This window comes from Notamacropus eugenii, chromosome 1 (assembly GCF_028372415.1).
Source record: "Notamacropus eugenii isolate mMacEug1 chromosome 1, mMacEug1.pri_v2, whole genome shotgun sequence".
NCBI classification, from domain to species: domain Eukaryota; kingdom Metazoa; phylum Chordata; class Mammalia; order Diprotodontia; family Macropodidae; genus Notamacropus; species Notamacropus eugenii.
Genome location: NC_092872.1, coordinates 543,191,982 through 543,217,824, shown reverse-complemented (window position 1 = coordinate 543,217,824; position 25,843 = coordinate 543,191,982). Strand labels below are relative to the sequence as shown.

Sequence of the window (25,843 nt, the reverse complement as noted above, 5' to 3'; positions counted from 1 at the left end):
ACTACTGTGCATAAAAGAGGGTAATGGGAAGAAGTAGGGAGAGAAGATGGTAGGAAGAGGAAAAAGAAAGAAATGTGGTTCATACATTTGTGGCTAAGTGTGTACATACTTACCCTTTGGGGATTGTAAAAGTAATATAAATGGGAAAATCTTCCCCATTTATTAATAGGCCCATGTGACCTGTTTAAATCACCTGGAAGCCTAAGTCATATGTGGTGGGAGGGACTTGCTGAACGGTAGAACAGGAAGGGTGGAGCAGAGCTGGGAGGAAGTTGGTCAGGCTAGTCAGAGCTGGGAAGGACACAGACAAGCAGACTCAACTTAGGCTCATATTTGTTTGTGGGAAGGTCCCAGCAGGGGACAGGGAGGTTTGGGAATGACTTTGCACCCTGTGGTGATAACGTTTATTGACTTCTTGGTCACTATGACAGATTTAGCTTTCTGGTTCTGGGATTTGGCTTTCTGGTGTCTAAATAAATGTTTCTCTTCTGCCTTCTATATGGAGAGTCTGGTATACTTTGTGATTAAGAACTCCTCTGGCATATTCAGAGTCACCACCAGTGCTGTGAACATTGCCTTGGCAATACTGGGAACTCAAAACACTGTAATTTCATTATACTTCTATATTTTAAGGACCTGTGATTTTATTGGTTTTCCCTCAAGGATGCAGATCACAGTACTTTTGAACTCAGTTGATGTGGCAGTTATAGAGGCAGAAAAATGCATTATTCTAGAGCTAATCTGACAAGAATCTTCTGCATATTTAGTGAAGCTGGTCCTCAGAAAGAAGTTCCTCATTGACATACTTAAAGCTCTTCCATCTCCATAGGACCTTCCTGGGCATGTGTTCTGTTGGCATAACTTTCAAAAACTCAGGCTCAAGTCCATATCACAATGAGGCATGGGAGGAGGACTTTATTAGAAGATCATCCCTTTAATCTCAGCATTTCACTAATTTCATCTTCTAACTCATTTCACAAATATCCATGAGGCAAAAAGCTAGATTAACTCCCTATACTTTACAGAAAAGACATTGGGCAAAGACAGAACAAGAGCTTTGCCCAAAGCCACACAGCATACCTATCATTGAAGGAATCAAAATATTATTTTCTGAGTTCTTGGTTAGTGAATTCCATGCTGTTTCCCCCATTCCTGAGGAATTTTGTTTTTGTGTTTCTATAATTTTTCATTTTAATTTTTTCTAATTAATTTACAACAAGTTCCTCTAAGAATCTGTTGCTGATCAGGATTCATGGGTTGTCTAGCCCTTCAGACACATCTTCTAAGGACAGACATAGGGGCTGACTGGTCCAGTCTGACAGCCCACACTGGATACTATGTGACTATGTGTATGCTATAGACAGAAGCCTAGAATGCCAGAATGGAGATAACACTAGTAGGGCATCTCATATAATGCCCCCACCGGAAGTAAAGAAGAGGTCACCCAGGACTTGAGGTACATAGCAAGTTAATCACTCAGTAAACATTTATTAAATGACAGGCACTGTGCTAAGCAGTGGGAATACATAGAAAAGCAAAAGATAGACTCTGACTTCAAAGAGCTCATAATCTAATGGGGAGGTGGTAGGAAAGAACTAGGTGGGAAATTATGAGATGCCTGCCCACTGGCCTCATTCCTTAAAGATGGATCTGGGAGGAGTTCTCTGACACCTACTCTCCACTATCTCCAATGAGGTAGGCATGGACGTGTGGATAAATGCTTAAAAATCTGCTCTCTGAGAAAAAAAATAAAAGATATGCTTTTAAAATTAATCTGCATTATTACCATTTTTTCCTTTGCTTTCTTAAGTTTAAACAACCAAGAAAACAATAAATCAAGACTGATTTGTAACATTAGCCAATTTCTGATGCATAAATGCTCACACTGGAAAATTTTTTTAAGATTTATTAAATGCTAAATGTATTATATTGTATATTGACACTTTTATACAAATACACCAATTTCATGACTTCAGGATATTTGCAAAATACTCTGCAAAATACTAGATGTGACTAAAGTGTGAGTTCTTCCCCTCATTTAAGATGATTTACTCTTTTTAAAAAATTATGGAATAAAACAAGCATTTCTTACTGGCTCTCAAGCTGGTTGTTAAATTTCCAGTGAAAAGAAATCCATTACTATCTCCCTAAACCTACTCTTTCTTTTCCTTTTCTTCTTCCTACTGCTCTCTCTCTCTGTCCCTCTCCCTCTTTCTCTGTCTCATCCCTCCTCTCTCCATCTTTGCATCATGTTTATCTTAGTATAATTGCTTCCTTTTCCTTCCCCCCCTTCTCTTTCTTGTCATCTGGTGCCACCTTCCACCACCAAGGTCCTCTTTCCCAAGTACATTCACAAAGACAAACAGGTAGCTTGTATAGAAGTCACTTTAATGGGAAGCCAAAAACTTTGTTTCCATAAGACAATTTCTAAGAGCATCTCATAACCTTCTGAACAAAGGTCAGTTTTTATGGTTTATGTTAAAGCCTTGGGCAGAGTGTTGGAGTGGAAAATTTTATTGGCAACATAATCGAAGACTGAAACAGGAAAATAGGAAAGCAAGCAGATCCACAGGTAGGAAAATACCCCTGCTGTGTACAAGGCAGATGGGTTCTTGCACAGAATACCATGCAGTACATCTGTGAATAAGGGAGAGAAGTCTGAGGGCATCTTGCTAAAGTACTGGAGTGACGGCCATGTTGAAGACCGTAAGTAGTCTCGGCCATAAGCTTCTAGTACATCAGGGGACATATTTTCCAGGATGTCCTTCTCTTGCTTCATCCACAATTCTTTTGTTCCTCCTATGTCTGTGGCAATAGAAAGAAAAGATGTCAGGATTAAGGACAGGAACAGTGAATAAGTTGGCAGCTAGAAAATGGCTGAGTAAATGTGTCAGTCCAGGTGCCTGTATGATTCTATTGGAATAGCTAGTAAAACCTCCCAGGAAGGTTAGATCCCTACTGTGATATACTGACAACCTCTTAAAATGAAGAGACGTAATTTGTTCATTGGATCACAGATTTAGAACTGGAAGAGACTTTATAAGATAACTAGTCCAATCCCCTCATTTTGTAGATGAGGAAATTGAGCCCCAGAGAGGTTAAGTGACTTTCCAAGGTCAGGCAATGAATAAGTAGCAGAATAGGAATTTGAAATTTCAAATCCAAATCTAGCCTTTTTTTCTTTTTTTAATTTATTTTTCTAATTCAATTTTATTTTTATTTCTAAATTTTCTCCCTCCCATTTCCCCCTCCTATACCCCTTGAGAAAGCAAAAAATCCAAAACATTACTAGTAATGTAGTCAACTGAAACAAATTAGCCATGTTTCCCTACCATGATTATATATGTATGTGTATATGTGTATGTGTGCATCCATACATGAGGATCCCTGTGGATTGCATATTGACTATTTTAAAATGTGATATTATCTGTTTTGTGGCATTTTTATTTATTTTATTAGATATTTCCCAATTATATTTTAATCTGGTTTGGGTCACACTCAGGAGAATTGTGGGATATATATTTTGACTCTCTGATAAAAATCATTCTCCTGGTTCTGCTCATTTCACTTTGCATTAGTTCATACAAATCTTATTGCATTTTTCTAAAACCATTGCCTTCATTATTTTTAATAGAATAATAACCTGCTATCACATATGTATACCACAACTTGTTTAGTCATTCACCAATAGATGGGTCTTCCTTCCATTTCTAATTCTTTGTCAGCATAAAAAGAGCTGCTATAAATATTTTTGCATGTATGGGTCCTTTTCCTCTTTCTTTAATCTGTTTGTGATATAGACCTAGTAGCAGTACTGTTGGGTCAAAGAGCATACACAACGTAAGGCATGAAAGACCTACTACCATGAAGGGAAAGATTCAGGGGGAGGGAGGCAGATGAGCATCATTTAAACCTTATTGACTCAAAGAAGGAACAATATACCCATTCAGTTGAATACAGAAATCTCTCTTACATGGAGTAGGAGGAGAGGAGTCTAAGTAAAGGGTGTGGGGACTGACAGAAGGGAAGGTAGATCAAGAAAGGTGGTAGACAGAAGCAAAACAGTGGTGAGGAGATAAAGGGAGAAAGGAGAAAGAGAACAAATAGGAGGAAGAATAAGATGGAAGGAAATATTCAAGTAGCAATCATAACTGTCTATGTGAATGGGATGAACTCTCCCATAAAACAGAAGCAGAAAAGAAAGTAGATCTAAAACCAGAGAACTACAATATGTTGTTTACAAGAAACACACTTGAAGCAGAGACACACAGAGTAAAGGTAAGGGACTGGAGAAGAATCTATTTTTTAAAAAAAAAGGGTAGCAATCCTGATCTCAGACAAAATAAAAACAAAAATAGACCTAATTAAAAGAGATAAGGAAGAAAACTTGTTCTTTTTCTAGTTTTTTTAAGTTGCATGCTCAGTTTATTGATTTGGTCATTTTCCATTTTGTTGATGTAAGAATTTAGAAAAACAAAATTTTCCCCAAGTACTACTTTGGCTGCATCCCACAAATTCTAGCATGTTGTCACATGGTTGTCATTTTCTTTAATGAAATTATTGATTGTTTTTATGACTCGTTCTTTGACCCACTTATTCTTTAGTATTAGATTAGTTGCCAGTTAATTTTTAATCTATCTTTCCACTGATCTTTGTTGAACAGAATTTTTATTGAATTATAATCTGAAAAAAATACATTTAATAATATTGCCTTTCTACATTTGATTTTGAAGTTTTTATGCCCTATTACATGGTCAGTGTTTGTGTGGGTGCCATGTGCTGCTGAGAAAAAATGTACATTCCTTTCTATTTCCATTTAGTTTTCTACAAATATCTTCCATAGCTTACTTTTTTAATATTCTATTTACCTCCTTAATTTCTTTCTTGTTTATTTTTTGGTTGGATATATTGAGTTCTGAGAGGGGAAAATTGAGGTCTAGAAAACAAATTAAAAATTCCCAGTTGAGCACCAAATTGGAAATCCTGAAAATCCAAGGTGAGATTAATAATAGTGAGCTAACAAATAAATATAGGAGCTGGTTTTATGAATAAAAAACAATAAGATAGATAAGTCATTGGTTAATTTGATTCTTTAAAAAAGAAGAAAATCAAATATCCAGTATCAAAAATAAAAAGGGTAAAATCACCACCAATTAAAACAAGCAACCATTAGGAAATGTTTTGCCCAATTACATGTCATGAAATCATGAGCAAAATTGATCAATGTTTATGAAAATATAAATTATGTAGATTAACAGATCAGGAAATACAATGCCTTAATAACCCAATCTTAGAAAAAGAAATTGAACCCAGTCTTAGAAAAAGTCATTAATGAACTCCCTAGGGAAAAAATCCCCAACTAGTTCCAATGCTACATAAACTATTTGGAAAAACAGGCCAAAAAGGAGTTCTACCAAACTCCTTTTATAACACAGATATGATGCTAATACCTAAACAAGGAAGAGAAAAGAAACAGAGAAAGAAAATTACAGACCAATTTCTCTAATAAATATCACCACAAAAAAATTGGATAAAATACTAGCAAAGTGATTACAAAAATATATCACAAGGATTATACACTATGACCAGGTCAGATTTACACCAGGAATGCAGAATTGGTTTAATACTAGGAAAAGTATTAGCATAACCAATAGAAATCATATGATTATCTCAATAGATGCTGAAAAAGCTTTTGACAAAATACAACACCCATTCCTATTAAAAATACTAGTGATAAAAAACAAAAACAAAAAAAATCACTAGTGAGAATAATGAATAAATGGAGTGTTCCTTAAATTGATATGCAGAGCCATCAGCAAGCATTCTCTGTAATGGGGATAAGCAAGAAGCCTTCCCAGTTGGATCAGGGGTGAAGCAAGGATGCCCATTATGACCACTATTATTCAATATAGTACTAGAAATGTTAACTATAGCAATAAGACAAGAAATAGAAATCAAAGGAATTAGAAAAGGCAATGAGGAAATAAAAGATCACTCTTTTCCGATAGATAATATGATGGTATACCTTTAGAATCAACTAAAAAACTACTTAAAATAATTAACAACTTCAGCAAAGTTGGAGAATATAAGATAAACCCACATAAATCATCAACATTTCTTTATATGGCAAACAATGCCCAGCAGCAAGAGATAGAAAGAAAAATTCCATTTGAAATAACTAAATGATATAAAATACTTGGAAGTCTACCTACCAAGACAACTCCAGGAACTATATGAACACAATTACAAACTCTTTTCACACAAATAAAATCAGATCAAAACAATTTGGAAAATATTACTTGCTCATGGGTAGGCCAAGCCAATATAATAAAAATGATAATTCTGCCTAAACTAATTTACTTATTCAGTGTCATACCAATCAAATTACCAAAAAATTACTCAATAGGGCTAGAAAAAATAACCACAAAATTCGTCTGGAAGAACAAAAGGTCAAGAATATCAAGGGTACTATGAAAATAATTAAAAGAAAGGAATCCTGGATTTCAAACTATATTATAAAGGAATAATCATCAAAACTTTTTGGCACTGGCTAAGAAACAGATGGAGCAGTGGAATAGATTAGGTACACAAGTAACAGTAGTTGATGACAAGAGAAACCTAGAATCCCAAAGACCCCAGCTTTTGGGATAAGAATTCACTATTTAGCAAAAACTTCTGGGAAAACTGGAAAAGGATAGGACACAAACATGATATAGACCAACATCTCATACTTTATACCAAGGTAAGGTCAAAATGGGTGAATGATTTAGACATAAAGGGTAGCACTGTAAGCAAATTAGAAGAGCAAGGAATAATATACCTATCAGATTGACAGGGAAGAGAAGAATTCATGACTAAATAAGAGATGAAGAGCATTATGAAATATAAAATAGTTAATTTTGATTTTATTAAAAGCTTTTATACAAACAAAATGAATTAACCAAGATTAGAAGGATAAGAGAAATTTGGGAAACAATCTTTACAGAAAGTGTCTCTGATAGAAGCATCATTTCTCAAAAATATAGAGAACTGAGTCAAATTTTTAAGAATGCAAGCCATTCCCCAATTGATGAGTGGTCAAAGGATATGAAGAGGCAGTTTTCAAATGAAGAAAATGAAGTTATCTACAGCCATGTAAAGAAGCTTTCTAAATCATTTTTTATTAGAGAAATAAAAATTAGAACAACTTTGGGGTACCTCCTCACACCTATCAGATTGACTAATATGGCAAAAAGTTAAATGAAAATGATAAATGTTAGAGAGGAGGTAGGAAAATTGGAACACAATGCACGGTTGGTAGAGTTGTGAACTGATCCAACCTTCCTGGAGAGCAATTTGGAACTATTTGTATAGGGCAACTAAACTGTGTGTACCCTTTGATCCAGCAATACCATTACTAGATTTGTATCTCAAAGAGATCATTAAAAAAGGGGAAAGGACCTACATGTGCAAAAATATTCATAGAAGTCCTATTTGTGATGCCAAATATTAGAAACTCAGGTGACCCCCATTGACTGGGGAATGGCAAGCTGTGGTATATGAATGTAATGGAATACTATTGTCCAATAAGAAATAATCAACAGGTGTATTTCAGCCTGGAAAGACTAGTACAAACTGGTGGAAAGTGAAATGAGCAGAACCAAGAAAACACTGTACACAGTATCAGCAACATTGTATAATGATCAGCTACGAATGGCTCAGTTCTTCTGAGCAGTCCAGGACAAGTACAAAGGACTCACAAAGGAAAATACTATCCATATCCAGGTAAGGAACTGACAGACTCTGCATGCAGATTGAAGCATATTTTTTTTCAGTTTATTCTTTTTCATGGTTTATTTCCTTTTTATCTGTTTCTCCTTTCATAACTGTGACTAATATGGAAATATGTTTTACTAGTACATATATAAACTATATCAAATTGCCTATCATTTTTGGAAGAGAGGAGTGGAGGGAGGGAGAGAGAAAAATTTTGAACTCAAGATACTGCAAAAATGAGTGCTAAAAATTGTCTTGACATAATTGGGGGAAAAATTAAATTTTTAAAAAATAAAAACAACAATAAAAACACTCAAAGATGATTTGCCATTTCCTACTGCAGCTCATTTTACAGATGAGGAACCTGAGATACATAGGCTTATGTGATTTGCCCAGGGTCATGTAGCTAATTAAGTGACTGAGGTCATATTTGAACTCATGAAGATTAGTCTTCCTGGCTTCAGAGCCTGCACTCTATCCATTGTGCCACCTAGTTGCCCTTTCAACCTGGTACAAAGTTGTTTTGATCAATTATTGCTTTGTAACATAGTTTGAGATCTGGTATGACTAGACCTCCTTCATTCTCATTTTTTTCACTAATTTCCTGATATTCTTGACCTTTCATTCTTCCAAATGAACTGTTATTATTTTTTCAAGCTCTCTAAAATAATCCTTGGGTGTTTTGACTGATATGATACTGAATAAGTTATTTTAGGTAGTGTTGTCATTATTTATTATACTGTCTCAGTCTACCCATGACCTATTGGTATTTAGCCAATTGTTAAGCTCTATCTTTATTTGTGGGGAGAAAGAGGTGGGGTTTTTTACATATATTTCCTGTATGTGTTGTGGCACATAGATTTCCAAGTATTTTATACTGTCTCTAGTTAAATTAAATTTATGTGATCCTGACTGTGGTTATTTGATATTTGAATTCTTTCTTTCTGCGTGACTGAAGTGTTTTTCAATTTGACCTGAGAGCTATTGATTTTGCCTATAATATTCTTAGGAGCTTTCATTTGGGGGTTTCTATTAGGAGATGACTGGTTTCTTTTTCTACTTTGCTGTCTGATAATAAGAGATCTGGGTAGTTTATATATGCATAATTTCTTGAAACATGATGACTTTGGGGGGGGGGGAAGCTTTCATGTAGTCCACTGATTCTGCAAGTTCCTGACTCAGGTTTGGGTCTATTGTGTTATCCCTGCTTGGGAATTTAAGTAGAATATTGCTGAACCTGAATTAGTCACTCTTAGTCTGTTGGGAGACTCTGCAATTCTGAGGGTCTGCAACTTCTCCTCTGGCTATTCCATTCCAGGCTTTTACCCTGGGCTATCGACTGGAAATGAGTTCCTGCTCTGTTTCAAGGATCAGAGCCAAATAGCTATTATTTGCTTCCAGATGTTTTTCCTTGTTCAGTTATACAGTTATACCGTTACTGATCCTCTGAGACTATACCTCTTTGCACTAAATCTGTGACCTAGAACTGGGTAGAAAACAACAAAGCTGCCTTGTGGCACCTAATCTTGTATCCTCCACCTTTACAGGAATCTCCTAAGATCACTTCCTGCCCCAATGCCCAGGTCAGTTTCAGTCCATGGACACTGGAATGTGTCATATGGGAATGCTTCTGATCAGATAGCATTCCTGCTATCTGTAAGCCTTTCTGTCTTCACTAAGCCTCTCTGGGATAGAAAAATCACTCACTTTTTCTTAGATTTCCCAATGAGAATTTAGTCTGGTGAATTTTCTAAATCTTTGTGGAAGAAGCTTGGTAGATGAGCTAAACCATACTTTCTTCTCTTATTCCATTATCTCAAATTTACCTTGACCCAGACATTTCATTTTTCTACCATACCAATTTTTCTATTATACTGATTTTCTCCATTATACTGCTTCTGCCTAATATCTATGTATGTATATGTGTGTATACACACATATACATGCATATATATACATATACATCTGCTATACCATACTATCTCAGTTCAAAACCAGTCTTGAAAAGAGACAGTCACTTCCATGTGTCAAAATTGTCATAGAGCATATTAAGAAAAGAAAATAGTGGCGTATATATTCAGGCTATCAAGTTTATATAAAGAAAAAAAAGGTGACCCAACAGAATTAGGAGGAGTGAGAAAAACATAGGAAAAATTAATAAGACACTTGAACCCTCTTTTTCATGTTTTTCTTTCAGCTCTTTTCTGGCATGTAGAACAATAGCCAGATGTTTCTCCTCCCCTTTTTCTGCTTTCTGGGAAGTAGAATCAGTTACTCCCTGAAATATCTCTCCAAAACAATGCTGGTTACAATTCTCCCATTCCTTCAGGCTTAAAAACTTTGAGTTATAGGATCATAGATTTAACTGGAAGAGTACTTAGGGTTCATCAAATCCAACCCTTTCATTTTACTAATTAGTAACTGAGGCCCAAAGCAGTGCAGTGATTACTTCAAGGTCACACAGGTAGTAATTAACCAATTTAGGACTGAAACTCAGGAAGTTGGACCCCAGTCCAGCACCTCAATGCCTCACTTTGACTCTCTTATTTAGTAAATTCCAATGGCTCACTATTATTTCTATAATCAAATGCAAACTTCACTGTTTACCATAACAACAGCAACAAGCTAACATTTATTATAGTGCTTTTAGGTTTGCAGAGCACTTTACAAATGATACTCATTTAATCCTCAAAACAACATTGTAGGTATCCAGTCCTCTATCCACTCAGCCTCATAGCTCCCTGAAGGTCATGTAAAGCCCCCTTTCCAGTCTCATTAAAGTACTCCCCTTAACATAATTTATAATTCAAAGTGGCCTTTTTATTGTTCTTCATTTATCACATCCTAATTCCCATCTCCATGTTTCTGCACTAAGCTCAAAAACTACCTTTTACATGATACTCAAGCTAAGTTCTGAAGGAAATTAAGGATTCTAAGAGGTAGGGGATAAAAAAGGAGAGAATGCCTTCCTGACCTGGAGCACAGTCAGCGCAAAAGGAGAGAGAAAGGAAGTGGAGCATCCTATATGAAAAACAGTGATTTGGCTGAAGAATAAAAGTACATAAGGGGGGAGCGAGGGAGATTTCTGTTCCAGAGAGACCTGCAAACCTCTCGCGGGGGGTCCTTCGCGCTGCGGACTGGGCGCCGGGACTGGGAGCTGAGTGAAGCCCTGCAGCGGCCTCGACACCGTGAGGAAAAGATCCGAACGGGCTATGGGGACGAGATATCCTGCGGCCACGAGGGTCCCTCCACCCACAGTGGGACCTGCAAACCTCTCGCGGAGGATCCGTCGCGCTGCGGGCGCGGAGCCCAGCCTGGACCTGCGGCGGCCGCGGCTCCGAGAGGTACAGATCTGAGCAGGCTTTAGGGACAGGATTTCCAGCGGCGGCACAAGCTCCCCCCCCCCCCCACAGGTGACGAGGGTCGGTGAGAGAGTCTCTTTGGCGGGTCGAGAGGGGAGTGGAGTGCCCCCATGGCTCGGCCCCCCCCCCCTGAGAGATAGAAGCTGAGAGGCGGCTGCAGACAGGGGCTCCCCAAGCGGGCAGGAGCCTGGATCCATTGTGGAAGGTCTGTACATAAACCCCCTGAGGGAACTGGGCCTGAGAGGCGGCCCTGCCCCAACCTGACCATCTGAACTTAATTCTCACACTGAATAGCAGCCCTGCCCCTGCCAAAAGCCCTAAGGCGGGAAGCAGCATTTGAATCTCAGTCCCCAAACGCTGGCTGGGAGGACCAGGAGGCGAGGTGGGTGTGAGGAGAATATTCAGAGGTCAAGCCACTGGCTGGGGACAATGCCAAGAAAAGGGAAAAGAAATAAAACTATTGAAGGGTACTTTCTCGGAGAAAAGACACCTCCTCCCTTCCTTTCTGACGAGGAAGAACAATGCTTACCATCAGGCACAGACACAGAAATCAAGGCTTCTGTGTCCCAGCCCACCCAATGGGCTCAGGCCATGGAAGAACTCAAAAAGAATTTTGAAAGTCAAGTTGGAGAGGTGGAGGAAAAACTGGGAAGAGAAATGAGAGGAATGAAAGAGAAGCATGAAAAGCAGATCAGCTCCCTGCTAAAGGAGAACCAAAAAAATGTTGAAGAAATTAACACCTTGAAAACTAGCCTAACTCAATTGGCAAAAGAGATTCAAAAGGCCAATGAGGAGAAGAATGCTTTCAAAAGCAGAATTAGCCAAATGGAAAAGGAGATTCAAAAGCTCACTGAAGAAAATAGTTCTTTCAAAACTGGAATGGTACAGATGGATGCTAAGGACTTTATGAGAAAGACAGATATCACAGAACAAAGAGAGAAGATTGGAAAAATGGAAGATAATGTGAAATATCTTATTGGAAAAGCAACTGACCTGGAAAATAGAATCAGGAGAGACAATGTAAAAATTCTGGGACTACCTGAAAACCATGATCAAGAGAAGAGCCTAGACATCATCTTCCATGAAATTATCAAGGAAAACTGCCCTGAGATTCTAGAACCAGAGGGCAAAATAAATATTCAAGGAATCCGCAGAACACCGCATGAAAGAGATCCAAAAAGAGAAACTCCTAGGAACATTGTGGCCAAATTCCAGAACTCCCAGGTGAAAGAGAAAATATTGCAAGCAGCTAGAAAGAAACAATTCAAGTATTGTGGAAATACAATCAGGATAACACAAGATCTAGCACCCTCTACATTAAGGGATCAAAGGGAATGGAATAGGATATTCCAGAAGTCAAAGGAACTAGGACTAAAACCAAGAATCACCTACCCAGCAAAACTGAGTATAATACTTCAGGTGAAAAAATGGTCTTTCAATGAAATAGAGGATTTTCAAATTTTCTTGACGAAAAGACCAGAGCTGAAAAGAAAATTTGACTTTCTAACACAAGAATGAAGAGAACCATGAAAAGGTGAACAGCAAAGAGAAGTCATAAGGGACTTACTAAAGTTGAACTGTTTACATTCCTACATGGAAAGACAATATTTGTAACTCTTGAAACATTTCAGTATCTGGGTACTGGGTGGGAGTACACACACACACACATGCACACACGCACACATACATAGAGACAGAGTGCACAGAGTGAATTGAAGAGGATGGGATCATATCTTAAAAAAAAAAAATGAAATCAAGCAGTGAGAGAGAAATATTGGGAGGAGAAAGGGAGAAATTGAATGGGGCAAATTATCTCTCATAAAAGAGGCAAGCAAAAGACATTAGTGGAGGGATAAAGAGGGGAGGCAAGAGAAAAACATGGGGTCTACTCTCATCACATTCCACTAAAGGAAAGAATAAAATGCACACTCATTTTGATAGGAAAACCTATCTCATAATACAGGAGAGTGGGGGACAGGGGCACAAGCAGGGTGGGGGGGAGGATGGAGGGGAGGGCATGGGGAGGAGAATGCAATCCGAGGTCGACACTCATGGGGAGGGAAAGGATCATAAGAGAATAGAAGTAATGGGGGTCAGGATAGGATGGAGGGAAATATAATTAGTCCTATACAACACAACTAGTATGGAAATCTTTTGCAAAACTACACAGATTTGGCCTATATTGAATTGCTTGCCTTCCAAAGGGAAGGGGTGGGGAGGGAGGGAGCTAAAGAAGTTGGAACTCAAAGTGTTAGGATCAAATGTAATGTTCTTACCACTGGGAAATAAGAAATACAGGTTAAGGGGTCAAGAAAGCTATCTGGCCCTACAGGACAAAAGAGAAGACAGAGACAAGGGCAGAGAGGGAGGATAGAAGAGAGAGCAGATTGGTCACAGGGGCAATTAGAATGCTTGGGTTTGGGGGGGGGAGGGGATAAAAGGGGAGAAAATTTGTAACCCAAAATGTTGTGAAAATAAATGTTAAAAGTCAAATAATAAAAAAAAAAAGTACTTAAGGGGAAATAATGTGTAAAAAAGACTGAAAAGGTAGGTTGTGACCAGGTTATTAAGGGCTTTAAATGAGAAACAGTGAAGTTTATATTTTATCCTCGACATAAGAGGAAACCAATGTAGTTTACTGAGTATTGGAAGTTCATGGTCAATCTCTTTGGCAGCTAAGTGGAGGATGGACTGGACAGAGAACAGATTTAAGGCAGGAAACCCAATCAGCAGATTATGGCAATAATGAGTGCAGCAAGAAATGATGAGATTCTGAACCAGGCCACTGACTGTGTGACCAGAAAGAAGGGGGTAGAAGAAAAAGGTATGGTGGAGATGGAAACAAGATTAAGCACGTGCATAGATATGATGTGAGGGAGAGGAAAGCTAGGAAAGATATTGAGGTTGCTAAGCTGGAAGATTTGAGTGGTGGTAGTGCCCTTGACAGAAAGAGGGGTGTTTAGAAGAGGTTTGAAACTGGTGGAAAAGAAATAGATAATCAATTCTGTTCTAGATGTGTAGAATTTGAGGTGCCTATAAGACATCCAGTTTAGAATGTCCAAGGGGCAATTATTGATAAGAGACTGGAAATCAGGAAAGACTACATCTGGATGCATCTAGATATATGGATGCAGGAACCACTGGCATAATGTTGATTATTAAATCTATAGGATCTGATCGGTTCATCAAGTGAAATAGTGTAAGGAGATAAGTGAAGGGGCTCCACGATACAGCTTTGGGGTATACATACAATGGGCAGACTATGGAGGTATTCATGGTAGAGAAAGAACATATTCTCCGTGTTGTTGATTTGATTTTTTTTCAACTCATCTAATAAATGTGACCTTTGGTAACTGGTAAAATCCAAAATCAAAATTAAGGAAATAGCTGTCCTAGTTGTCTTGGACTAATCAAAATTGTGTCTTGTGCTCCAATTCCATAGACCACTCAATACCAAAAGAAAATATAGTGGATATGATAATAGGTTGTGAGGAAAGTGATCTGTCTCTGCCACTAACTAGTCATGTGGCAACATAAGTCTTTTTCTCCCTGAGCTTTACTTGTGTATCCTATAACATGAGGCAACTGTACAAAAGGACCTCTTTTTTACTCTAATATATCTGATAGGGATGGAGACTTTGATTTCATTAATTATAGGGAACTCTTGACTGAGAAAAGTGATTTTGCCAATGCAAAATTGCCCACCATTCTTGCAATCTGTGTTCTAAGAGAGTTATCTAGAGCACTGTAGGAGGTTTGATTAATTGCCTAAGGTTAAATGACTACTCTGTGTCAGAGGCAGAACTTGAACCCACATCTGCCTGACTCTGAGAACAGTTCTCTATCCTTTAAATAACCTTCCCCAGCATATGTTAAAAACCTACTTGTTCTGAAGCCTGAAGGATGAATTAATGCCACTTTAATGCCCCATTTTTTAAGTTCCAGTCTCATGACTCCAGAAAACATGGTCAGAGCTGCCTTGGATGAAGAATATGCAGCATACAGTTTCATGGGAACGGCTCCTGTAAGGTAACAAGAGGAAGAGATCATAGGATTTGGGATGTAATGGAGACCATAGATATTATCCAATCCAATAATTATCCAATAATCATTATCTAATCCAACTCCCTCATTTTATAGATGAGGAAACTAAAGCCCAGAATAGTAACATCATTTATTCAACATTCAGTATTTACTACTTTTACACAAGTAGCAAATCACAAATGTAGGATTTGAACCCAAATCTGTTTTCCATATCCAACACTTTTTCTATTTCACTCTTTTGTAGAAGTTAAGAAATGGAAGTAGAATATGTTGGTGAATGTTTAATAACCAGTAATCTGAGGAATCAGGGCAGAGGGTGGGAAACTTGTATGTATGACATACTTTTTAAAAAATAAAAAGATAGGCTTTATTTTACATTCATTTTTTTAAATTTTAAGTTCCCAGTTCTCTCCCTCCCTCCAACCCATCGAGAAGGTAAACAAAGTAGTATCAACTATACATGTTAAGAAAACATATTTCCATATTAGCCATGTTGCCAAAAAATTAAGTGAAAAAATATGCTTCAATATGCATTCAGAATTCATCAGTTCTTTCTCTGGTGGTAGATAGCATTTTTCATCATGAAGGATTTAGAATTGTCTTGGATTATTGTGGCAGTTAGAGTAGCTAAATCTTTCACAGTCAATAGTCATCATACTACATTGCTGTTATGTGTTAACCTGATTCTGCTCATTTTACTTTGCATCAGTTCATACAATCTTTCCAGGTTTTTCTGAAACCATATCCCTCATCATTTATTATAACACAATAGGATTCCATCACAGTCATATATCACAATTTGTTCAGCAGTTCCCCAATTGGCAGGCATCTCTTCAGTTTCCAATTCTTTGCCACCACTAAAAGAGCTACTAGAAATATTTTTGTACGTATAGGTCCTTTTCCTTTTTGTTTGATCTCTTTGGGATACAGACCTAGTAGTCGTATTGTTGGGTCAAAGGATATGCATAATTTTATAGCCCTTGGGGTATAGTCCCAAATTGTTCTCCAGAATGATTGAACCAGTTTACAATCCCACCAATAGTGCATTGCTGTATCTCTTTTCCTACATTCCCTATCTGATAAGTGGGAGGTAATACCTCAGAGTTGTTTTAATTTTCATTTTTCTAATCAATGATTTAGAGCATTTTCATATGATTATTGATACCTTTGATTTCTTCTTCTGAAAAGTGTCTGTTCATATCCTCTGACCATTTATCATTTGAGGAATTGCTCTCAATTTTATAAATTTGGCTCCATTCCCTATATATTTGAAAAATGAAGTTTATATCACAGAAACTGCCTCTAAATTTTTACACTAGTTTTTTTTTGCTTTTTTTCTAATTGTGGCTACAGTGGTTTTGTTTGTGCAAAAAAAATTTTAATTTCATGTAATCAAAATTATCCATTTTATTTCTTGTGATCCTCTCTGTCTCTTATTTGGTCATAAACTCCTTCCTTATTCATAGATCTGACAGGTTAATTTTTCCATGCTCCTCTAATTTGCTTACGATATCATCCTTTATGCCTGAATCATGCACCTATTTTGACCTTATCTTGGTTTATGATGTGAGATTCTGGTCTATACCTAGTTTCTGCCAAACCGCTTTTCAGTTTTACCAGAAATTTTTGTCAAATATTGAGTTCTTGCCCCCAAATTTTGCATCTTTGGACATATGAAACACTATAATACTGTGGTCATTTACTGGTGTATATTGTGTACCTACCTTATTCTATTGATCCACCACTCTGTTTCTTTGCCAATACTTGACTGTTTTGATGATTACCATTTTCTAATATAGTTCTTTCTAATAAGTATGGTATTGCTAGGCTTCCTTCCTTCACATTTATTGTTCCTTGATTAGTAACATATTTATGACCTTTTGTTCTCCCAGGTGAATTTTGTTAAATTTTTCTAGTGTTATAATTCTTTGATCATTTGATTGGTATGGCATTGAATAAGTAAATTCAGTTAGATGGAATTGTCATTTATATTATATATTCATGACCTACCCATGAGTAATCAAGTCTTCTTCAATTATTTAACTCTGTCTTTATTTGTGTAAAAATGTTTTGTAATTATATTCATATAATTCCTGAGTTTGTCTTGGCAGATAGACTCCTGAGTATTTTGTATTGCCTGAAGTTATTTTGAATTGAATTTCTTATTCTATCTCTTCCTGCTGGATTTTGTGGTAACATGTAGAAATGCTCATGATACACAGTAGTCTATTTTATATCCTGCAATCATGGGCAGTCTATTTGCCTCAGTTTCATCATCTGTAAAACAGCAATAGTACCTACCTTCCAGAGTTGTTGTGAGGATAAATGAGATAATCTTTGTAAATGTGCTTAGAATACTGACATTGAAAATAGATATGCTTTTCTTTTCAGGATCATATGATATAATATTTGTAAAATGATTAGAACATAGTGGGTGCAAATGCTAGTTATAATAACAATATTTTTTGTTATTGACAGAATCCTAGGCTTAGAGTCAGAAAGAAATGGGATCAGCTTCCACCTCTGACACTTATCAGCTAAGTGGTCACTTAGCAAGTCACCTAATTTCTGTGTCCTTCAGGCAATTCTCTAGGACTTAGCTACTAAATCATAAAGGGTTATAACCTACAATATTGGAAGTAGTTCTCATAGGACAAGATCCTTGTATTGAAGCAATGATAGATCATTTGAGTAGTTATGTAAATTTTATTTTATTAGCATCAGATGATTGTTTTGTTGTCCAATGCATTGACTATCCCAGATCTGTGTTATGTGCACTTTTAATGACATTCTATCTGTGCCCTCATCCAAGTCACTGATAAAAATGTGGAGTTAGAGGCCAAAGCCTCTAAGACTTTCTAATAAAGATCTCTTCCAGGATGAAAATGTTTGATTAATGATTACTTTTTGTGCCTGGTCATTCAACCAGTTATGAATCTATCTGACTATGATCTAACCAACATTTCTCTATCTTGTCCTCAAGAGGCTCAACTGTCTTCCTCAAAACCAGATATATTGTATATGGCATAGTAGATCTAGAAACCCTGCTATTAAAGGAAATGAGGCTAGCATGATCAGTTGCTGGTGAATCTATGATTGATGAATCAATGACTACCACTTCCCTTTCAGAATGTTCATGAATTATCCTCTTCATTGGAGTCAAGATCATCAGCCAATAATTTGAATACCATTTTCCAGTTTGTAGTTGTATTTCACCTTTCCATTCTCGATGATGTTTCAGAGATTTCCTTCAAAATCTAGACAATCACATCCATCAGTCTTTTGTTTTCCCTCTTGAACCTCATCATTTCCATTATTGTACCAAAAAAATAAAGCAAGTAAAAGAAAGACTGAAGTTTAGGGTTCTCTTGTCTTGAAGCATATATTCTGTTAGACTTGGAACCCACAGCCTTGATCCCTGGAGTATTAGCACTTAAGATCTTGGGGTCAATTGTTCTGACAACCTTAAGGCTGGTGGTGATGATCATGGGCCCAGGATGTTTGGTGGCCACTTTGGGGTCAGTACATTTGGTGATGGTCTTGAATCTGGCACATCATGGTTCAGTTTAGGGGACTCTGATTTTGATGATTTTGTGTCTAAAGATCTAAGTTCTGGGGAACTTTATGCTGAGGGCTTTAATGGCCTCTTCTTGGCTGCTGATGGCTTTGATATTATTGGCCAGCATTTTTTTCAGAACTCTACTGTTATTCTTAGCACAGTTTGTGTCTTCCTCAGAAATTGGGGTTAATTTATTTCAGAGACTCCTGTTTCTATGATTGGGTTTATGGATGCCATTTATGTATCATTTGCAATGTTAACTGGAGGTGATATGGCTTTTAGACCATTACATAGTCATCTCTACCGCCAGGGGACAGCTAGATGGATTAGTGGATATAGTGCCAGACCTGGAGTCAAAAAAATTTATCCTCTTGGGTTTAAATCTGGCCTCAGCCACTCCACTAGTTGTGTGAGCTTGATCAGGTTGCTTAACTCTGTTTGCTTCAGTTTTCTCATCTGTAAAATGAGCTGGAAAGGGAAATGGCAAACCACTCCAGTGTCTCTCCAAGAAAACCCTAAATGGGGTCACAAAGGGTCAGATACAACTGAAAAACAATGAATAACAAATATGCTACCAGAGATTACAAGTTCCAAAAAAGACCCATAAGCTCTTTCAATATTCTGAAATATGGTTCACTTGCGACTGCTGAAATAAAGTCATGAAGAGTATCTTATCTTCTTAAGTCAACCATGTTTTCACTTATCATATAATTCAGTTTCCTGGTAACCATTTTTGTTCTGTCCTTCCCTACATCAACTGAAAAACCCAGGAACACCTGAGGTATTGATGTTGCCACTCCAAGCCAGTCCATCTCAGGATTATCATTCAGTCACCTAGGATGGACATATGCTTTAAACTAGTATGTGCACCATAGCTCACAATTTCTGCTGGAGGAGAGTAAAGGTCAGTCTTTTCCCCATCCTTCTTACACTTTCCCAGTTGCATAATGATACCCAGAAGGTCAAAGAAAGACAGCGGACTTAAGTATCTCTACCATATTTGTGTCATAGAACTTGGTAGAACTATTTTACCTGTTCTTAATTATTCTTTAAATGTTTGGTAGACATGACTAATATGAAAATGTGCTTAACAAGTAAGTGTAGAGCCCATATAAAACTGCATGCTGTTTTGGGGAGGGAGCAGAAAAGGAAGGGGAGAAAATTTAAAACTTATGGAAGTGATTGTTGAAAACTGAAAACAAACAAATTAATAAATTTGGGGAAAAAATGTTTGGTAGAATTTACTTGCAAATCCATCTGGTCCTGAAGAGTTTTTCTTAGGGACCCCATTTATGGCTTGTTCAATTTCTTTTTCTGAGATAGAGTCATTTAAATATTCTATTTCCTGTTCTGTTAATCTGAGCAGATCATATTTTTATAAATATTCATTCATTTCACTTAGATTTTCTTATAGAAAATTCATTTATAGATATATAATTGAGCAAAATAACTCCTAATAATTGTTTTGATTTTATCTTCTTTGGTAGTACATTCACCCTTTTCATTTTTAATACTGATATTTTGATTTTCTTCTTTCTTTTTTACAACCAAAATAACCAATAATGTTATTGGAATTTTTTCTTTCACTAAACCAGCTCCTAGTTTTATTTATTAGTTCAATGAATTTTTAATTTCAGTTTTAATCTCTCCTTTAATTTTCAGAATTTCTATTTTAGCATTTAATTAGGTATTTTTAATTTCTTTTTCTAGTTTCTTTTTAGTTGCATGAGCAATTCATTGATTTGTTATTTCTCTTTTTTATTGATGCAAACACTCAGAGATACAAAGTTTCCCTTAATATTGCTTTGGCTGCATCTCACAAATTATAGTATCTTGTCTCATAGTTGTCACTGTTTTTAACACAATTATTGATTGTTTCTATGATTTACTCTTTGACCCACTCATTCTTTAGAATTAGAATATTTAGCCTCTAATTTTTAATCTATGCTTTGACAACTCTTTATTGAATATAATTTTATTGCATTATGGTCTGAAAGGATGCATTTAATATTTCTGCTTTTCTGTATTTGATTATGAAGCTTTTATGTTTGAATACATGGTCAGTTTTTGTGAAGGTGGAATGTACATAGAAAGGGGTATGTTTCTTTCTATTCCCATTTGATTTTCTCCAGAGGTTTAATATAACTAACTTTTCTAAAATCTCCTTAACTTCTTTCTTATTTATCTTGTAGTTTGATTTATCTAGCTCTGATATGGGAAAGTTGAGGTCCCTCACTAGTAAAATTTTACTGTCTATTGTCTCATATAATTTATTTAACTTTTCCCTTAAGATTTTGGATGCTATGCCACTTGATGAATATATATTTAGTATTGATATTTCTTCATTGTCTATGGTCTTTTAGCAAGATGTAGTTTCTCCAATTATCTCTCTTAATTAGGTCTATTTTTGGTTTTGCTCTGTCTAAGATTATGATTGGTACCCCTGCCTTTTTTTACTTCAATTAAAACATAACAGATTCTACTCCAATCCTTTATTTTAATTGTATTTTTCTGCCAATTGCCAAAGTGTAAATGCTTACACTAAAAATTTAACAAACAGCTCCCACTTGTATGAGCCAGCTGTAGTACACCAATGGATGGAAGTGACCTTAGGGAAGACAGGATCATAGCTCTGTAAGGCACTTCAAAGACCATTGTAGTCCAATCCACTTATCTTACAGATGAGAAAACTGAAACCTTTGGAGGTTGGGTGATTTACCCAAGGTCACACAGGAAACAAACATCAGAGGTAAGATTTGAACCTCAGGCCTCTGACTCCAGATAGTCTACTACTCTTACACTTTACTATACTGTCTCTCAATAATCTAATCTTCATCCCTTCACTAATTATTCCTATAACTTTGAGTCAATCATTTAACTTCTTTACTAGTAAATATGAGTGGGATTGGATGTCATCTTGACTACAAGTCCAGCACTTTACAAACCTTAAAGTTCTACATAAAAGTTACCTATTATTAACTAAACACTGCTTGTTTATAAAAAAAAATACAAACTCGCAAATGTTTTATTTTTTAATTAAATTATAAGATGATAATCATACAATTAAAGAAGTCTAGAGTTGAAAAACCCTCAAAGGTCACATAGTCCAAACTGTTCCAGAGTAGGATTCCCCCTTACAGGAGCCATGGCACATAGCCATCAGCCTCCACTTTAACCAAGTCACAGACAGGGAATCAAGGAAGTCGAGTCCTATTGGACCATTCTAATACTTAGGTAGTTCTGGGATTGGTCCACACCTGCATCCCTGTAAATTCTTTCTATTACTTCTATCTCTTCTAGAACCAAACAGAACAAATATAATATACTCTTCTACTTTAAAAGCCCTTCAAATGCTTAGAAAGCTGTCATTCTCCAATCTACTTCAACCTCCCTCCATCCCAAGTTTCTTCTTTTCTAGGATAAACTCCCCTAGTCACTTCAACCAATTTTTTATAAAGTCCCTTCATTCTTTGAGTTGGTCTCCTCTGAATGCTCTTTAGATGAGCAGTGTCTTTCCTAAAACGTGGCACTCGGAACAATGTTCCAGAGGTGATCCAAACAGGGCTGGGTACTTCCTTAATCCTGACATTGTGCCTGTCTAAGATGGCCTTGGCTTTTTGGTTGGCCACATGGCACTGCTGAACTTGCAGTAAACTAAAATCCTAAAGCATTTTTCCTCCTATCAACTGCTTTTTTAACTATGTTTCTCCCATTTTGTGCTTAGAGAGTTCATTTTTTTTTAAACTGAAGGTTAAAACTTCAGCTTTATTGAATTTTGTCCATAATGCATTGAACTGCAGATGTCAGTGTCAACTACAAATATTGTATCAAAGCAATCAAACCATGATCTGGAGAAAATCTATGGATTTATCTTGAGAGTTTGTTTGTCTGGAGACACATTACTCCTGGCATTTGATACAAATAAGTATATTTATCATGCTAGTGAGTTTGGCAAAGACTTTTAAGGTCTCAGGGTTCCAAAGTCCATGATTTAACCAGTGCCTTGTCTGTTACCTGTAGAGATCAGTTTGCATACCCACACACACATACACACACACATCAGTAGACTATTTACTTACCGGCTGCTGGGAATGTTTCATTTTTGCCTTTATATTCTCAGTACCTTCCATAGTAGCTGGCACATATGTATTCAATGTTTATTGAATTGGAGGTGTGGCTCATAATTATCACATAAGTATAAAAAGTTGAATTTTTGACATAGTTCAGACAAGGGTATTTTATGACAGTATCTGGGATTGTGAAAGACACCAATTGAATTACTGCTTTGAAGATTACAGATAAACAGATGTCCCTAGCCATGGCAGTTTTGTCCTTGAATAATCTAAAAATGTATACAATAGGACAAGTTATATTCTCTGGTATGGGAAAAAAAACATAATTTGACATTTAAAAGTGTTTGCTGTATGCAGGCCCTTGTACTGAGGATATACAGATATAAAAAGGAACAAGGGGCTGTCCCTGCTACCAAAGATGTAAGAGTCTAGTAGGGGCAATAATCCATGTAAACAGAAAGCTTTGATACAAATAGAGTAGGATGAGGGAGGAACACAAAATACAATATATTAGACAGATAGGAAGAGCCTCTTGGATGACCCAATGAATTTATGCCATGAAAGAAAGGAAAGAGCTGCTATTGTTATTGTTGTCTAATGCTATTTAGCATCTTAAGGGAGTAATCTAATTATATTCATTAACCAAAGTCATAACAATGACAGGATGACTGAGTCTGCCCCAAGATGCCAAATTGAAAGGGTGCTGAGAAAACTTTCAGTCCTTTGTCCCTGTATTCCTCTCCCATCCCATCCTGCTCTCCCCCAGGGGCAGCCTCCCTAGCCCAGTCTTCAGTTAGTGGAGTCTCAACTATAACCTAGAGACACTAATGACTTCAATTTATTGGTTATTGCTACCCTAATTAATTAATTAAACCATGCTGTATTTGACACAGTAAACATAACAGCATTTTTATAGTGCCTATGTACCGGGCACAACAATCTAATAGGGCAAGCATTTTTGAGGCAGCTAAGTAGTATAATGGACAGATCACTAGACCTGGCTGGAGTTCAGCCTCAGACACTGACTAGCTGAGTGATCCTGGACAAGTCTCAGTTTCTATCTACCTCAGTTTCTTCATCTGTAAAATGGATTTTAATAATAGCACCTACCTCCAAGGGTTCTCATGAGGATCAAATCACAGTAATAATTGTAAAGCACTTAGCACAGTGCTTGGCACATAGTAAGCATTATATAAATTTAGCTATTGTTAATATTATATAAGGGAAAAAAAGGCTCAGATAGAAGTGATTTGCCTCAGATCACACAGCAAATAATGGGTGACAGCAGGATTTGCACACAGTTCTCCTGACTCTCAGTCTACACTCTTTATCCACTGTGCCACATTCCTTCTTGAATTAAAGAAAATGGAAAAACTCAAATGAATACAGAAAATGACTCAAAAAAAGGCATACAAGAACTTTTTGGGAGGCGGAGCCAAGATGGCAGAATAGAAGGACTGACCTTCTCTAGCTCTACTCCCATAGCCCATAAAATACCTGTAAAAATTGACTCTAAACAAATTCTAGAGCAGAAGAAGCCACAAAACAACAGAGGGAAAGAGATTTTCAGTCCAAGATAACCTGGAAGGCCAACAGGAAAGGTTCATTGCACCCAGCTCAGAGTGGAGTGCAGCCCAGCTTTGACCACACTACAGGTGCAGGCTTCAGGGCATGGAATCACAGGCAGCAATTGTGTTTCCCAGATTTCTCAACCCACAAACACTAAAGACAGCTTCAAAGGTCAGTGAGAAAGCTCTTCCACCTGGGTGAGAAGGGAGCTGCATCAGGCCCCAGCCCCAACCCCAGGGCAGTGGCAGCCACTGAGGTAACAGGATCCATTTTTGGAGCCCTGGCCTAAAGATCCTAGGAGAATCGAGCAGCTGATCTGGATCTCAGTTCTGAGTGGCAGCCCTGGGGTAAGGAGGAGCACTAGTATGGTGGAGCTGGTGGAGGTTCTAGAGAGGGAATTCTGCTTACAGATCCTGGGCAGAAAAGCTTGTGTTTTCCCCCAGATCAGAGCACAGGCTAGGAGAGAAGTAAACTCCTCTCCCTTGATTGTGCCACCTTGGAGAAACTGAGAACTTATAGATCCCTAAAGTATACCCTCCACTTGACAAAGGATTCAAAATCTGGCTGGGAAGATGTCCAAAAAGGGGAAATAAAATAAGACTATAGAAGGTTACTTCCTTGGTGAACAGGTATTTTCTTCCATCCTTTCAGATGAGGAAGAACAAAGCATACCATCAGAGGAATACATAAAAGTTAAGACTTCTGCATCCAAAACCTCTAAAAACTAGATGCAATGGTCTCAGTCCATGGAAGAGCTCAAAAAGGATTTTGAAAATCAAATAAAAGAGGTGCAGGAAAAATTAGGAAGAGAAATCAGAGCCATGTAAGAAAATCATGAAAAGTGAGTCAACAGCTTGCTAAAGGAGACTCAAAAAAAGCTGAAGAAAATAACACCTTTAAAAGTACACTAACTCAAATGGGAAAAGAGGTCCAAAAGCCAATGAGGAGAAGAATGCTTTAAAAAGCAGATTTAGCCAAATGAAAAAGGAGGTTCAAAAGTTCACTGAAGAAAATTGTTCTTTAAAAATTAGAATGGAGCAGAGAGAAGCTAATGACTTTATAAGAAACCAAGAAATTACAAAATAAAAACCAAAAGAATGAAAAAATAGAAGACAATGTAAAATATCTCATTGGAAAAACAACTGACCTGGAAAATAGATCCAGGAGAGACAATTTAAAAATTATGGGGCTACCTGAAAGCCATGATCAAAATAGGAGCCTAGACATAATCTTTCATGAAATTATCAAGGAAAACTGCCCTGGTATTCTAGAACCAGAGGGTAAAATAAATATTGAAAGAATTCACTGATCACCTCCTGAAAGAGATCTGAAAAGAAAAATTCCTAGAAATATTGTAGCCAAATTCCAGAGTTCCCAGGTCAAGGAGAAAAAATTGCAAGCATCCAGAAAGAAACAATTCAAGTATTATGGAAATACAATCAGGATAACACAAGATCTAACAGCTTCCACATTCAAGGATC

At 37.0% G+C, this 25,843-nt stretch overlaps 1 protein-coding gene across 3 annotated transcripts in view; it reads right to left on the bottom strand.

Moving 5' to 3' along the window:
* Positions 1–2,367: 2,367 nt before the first annotated feature.
* HSD17B2 (hydroxysteroid 17-beta dehydrogenase 2) overlaps positions 2,368–25,843 on the bottom strand; it is a 106,059-nt gene continuing 82,583 nt past the window's right edge. For 2 of the 3 annotated variants that reach the window (XM_072634204.1, XM_072634202.1), the window contains exons 4-5: positions 15,002–15,139; positions 2,368–2,805 (exon numbers count right to left, since the gene is read on the bottom strand). In XM_072634204.1, the coding sequence (XP_072490305.1) occupies positions 2,474–2,805; positions 15,002–15,139 (470 nt within the window). In that variant the 3' untranslated portion in view covers positions 2,368–2,473. The remainder of the gene's footprint in view (positions 2,806–15,001; positions 15,140–25,843) is intronic. The other variant, XM_072634203.1, reaches the window with a different exon arrangement.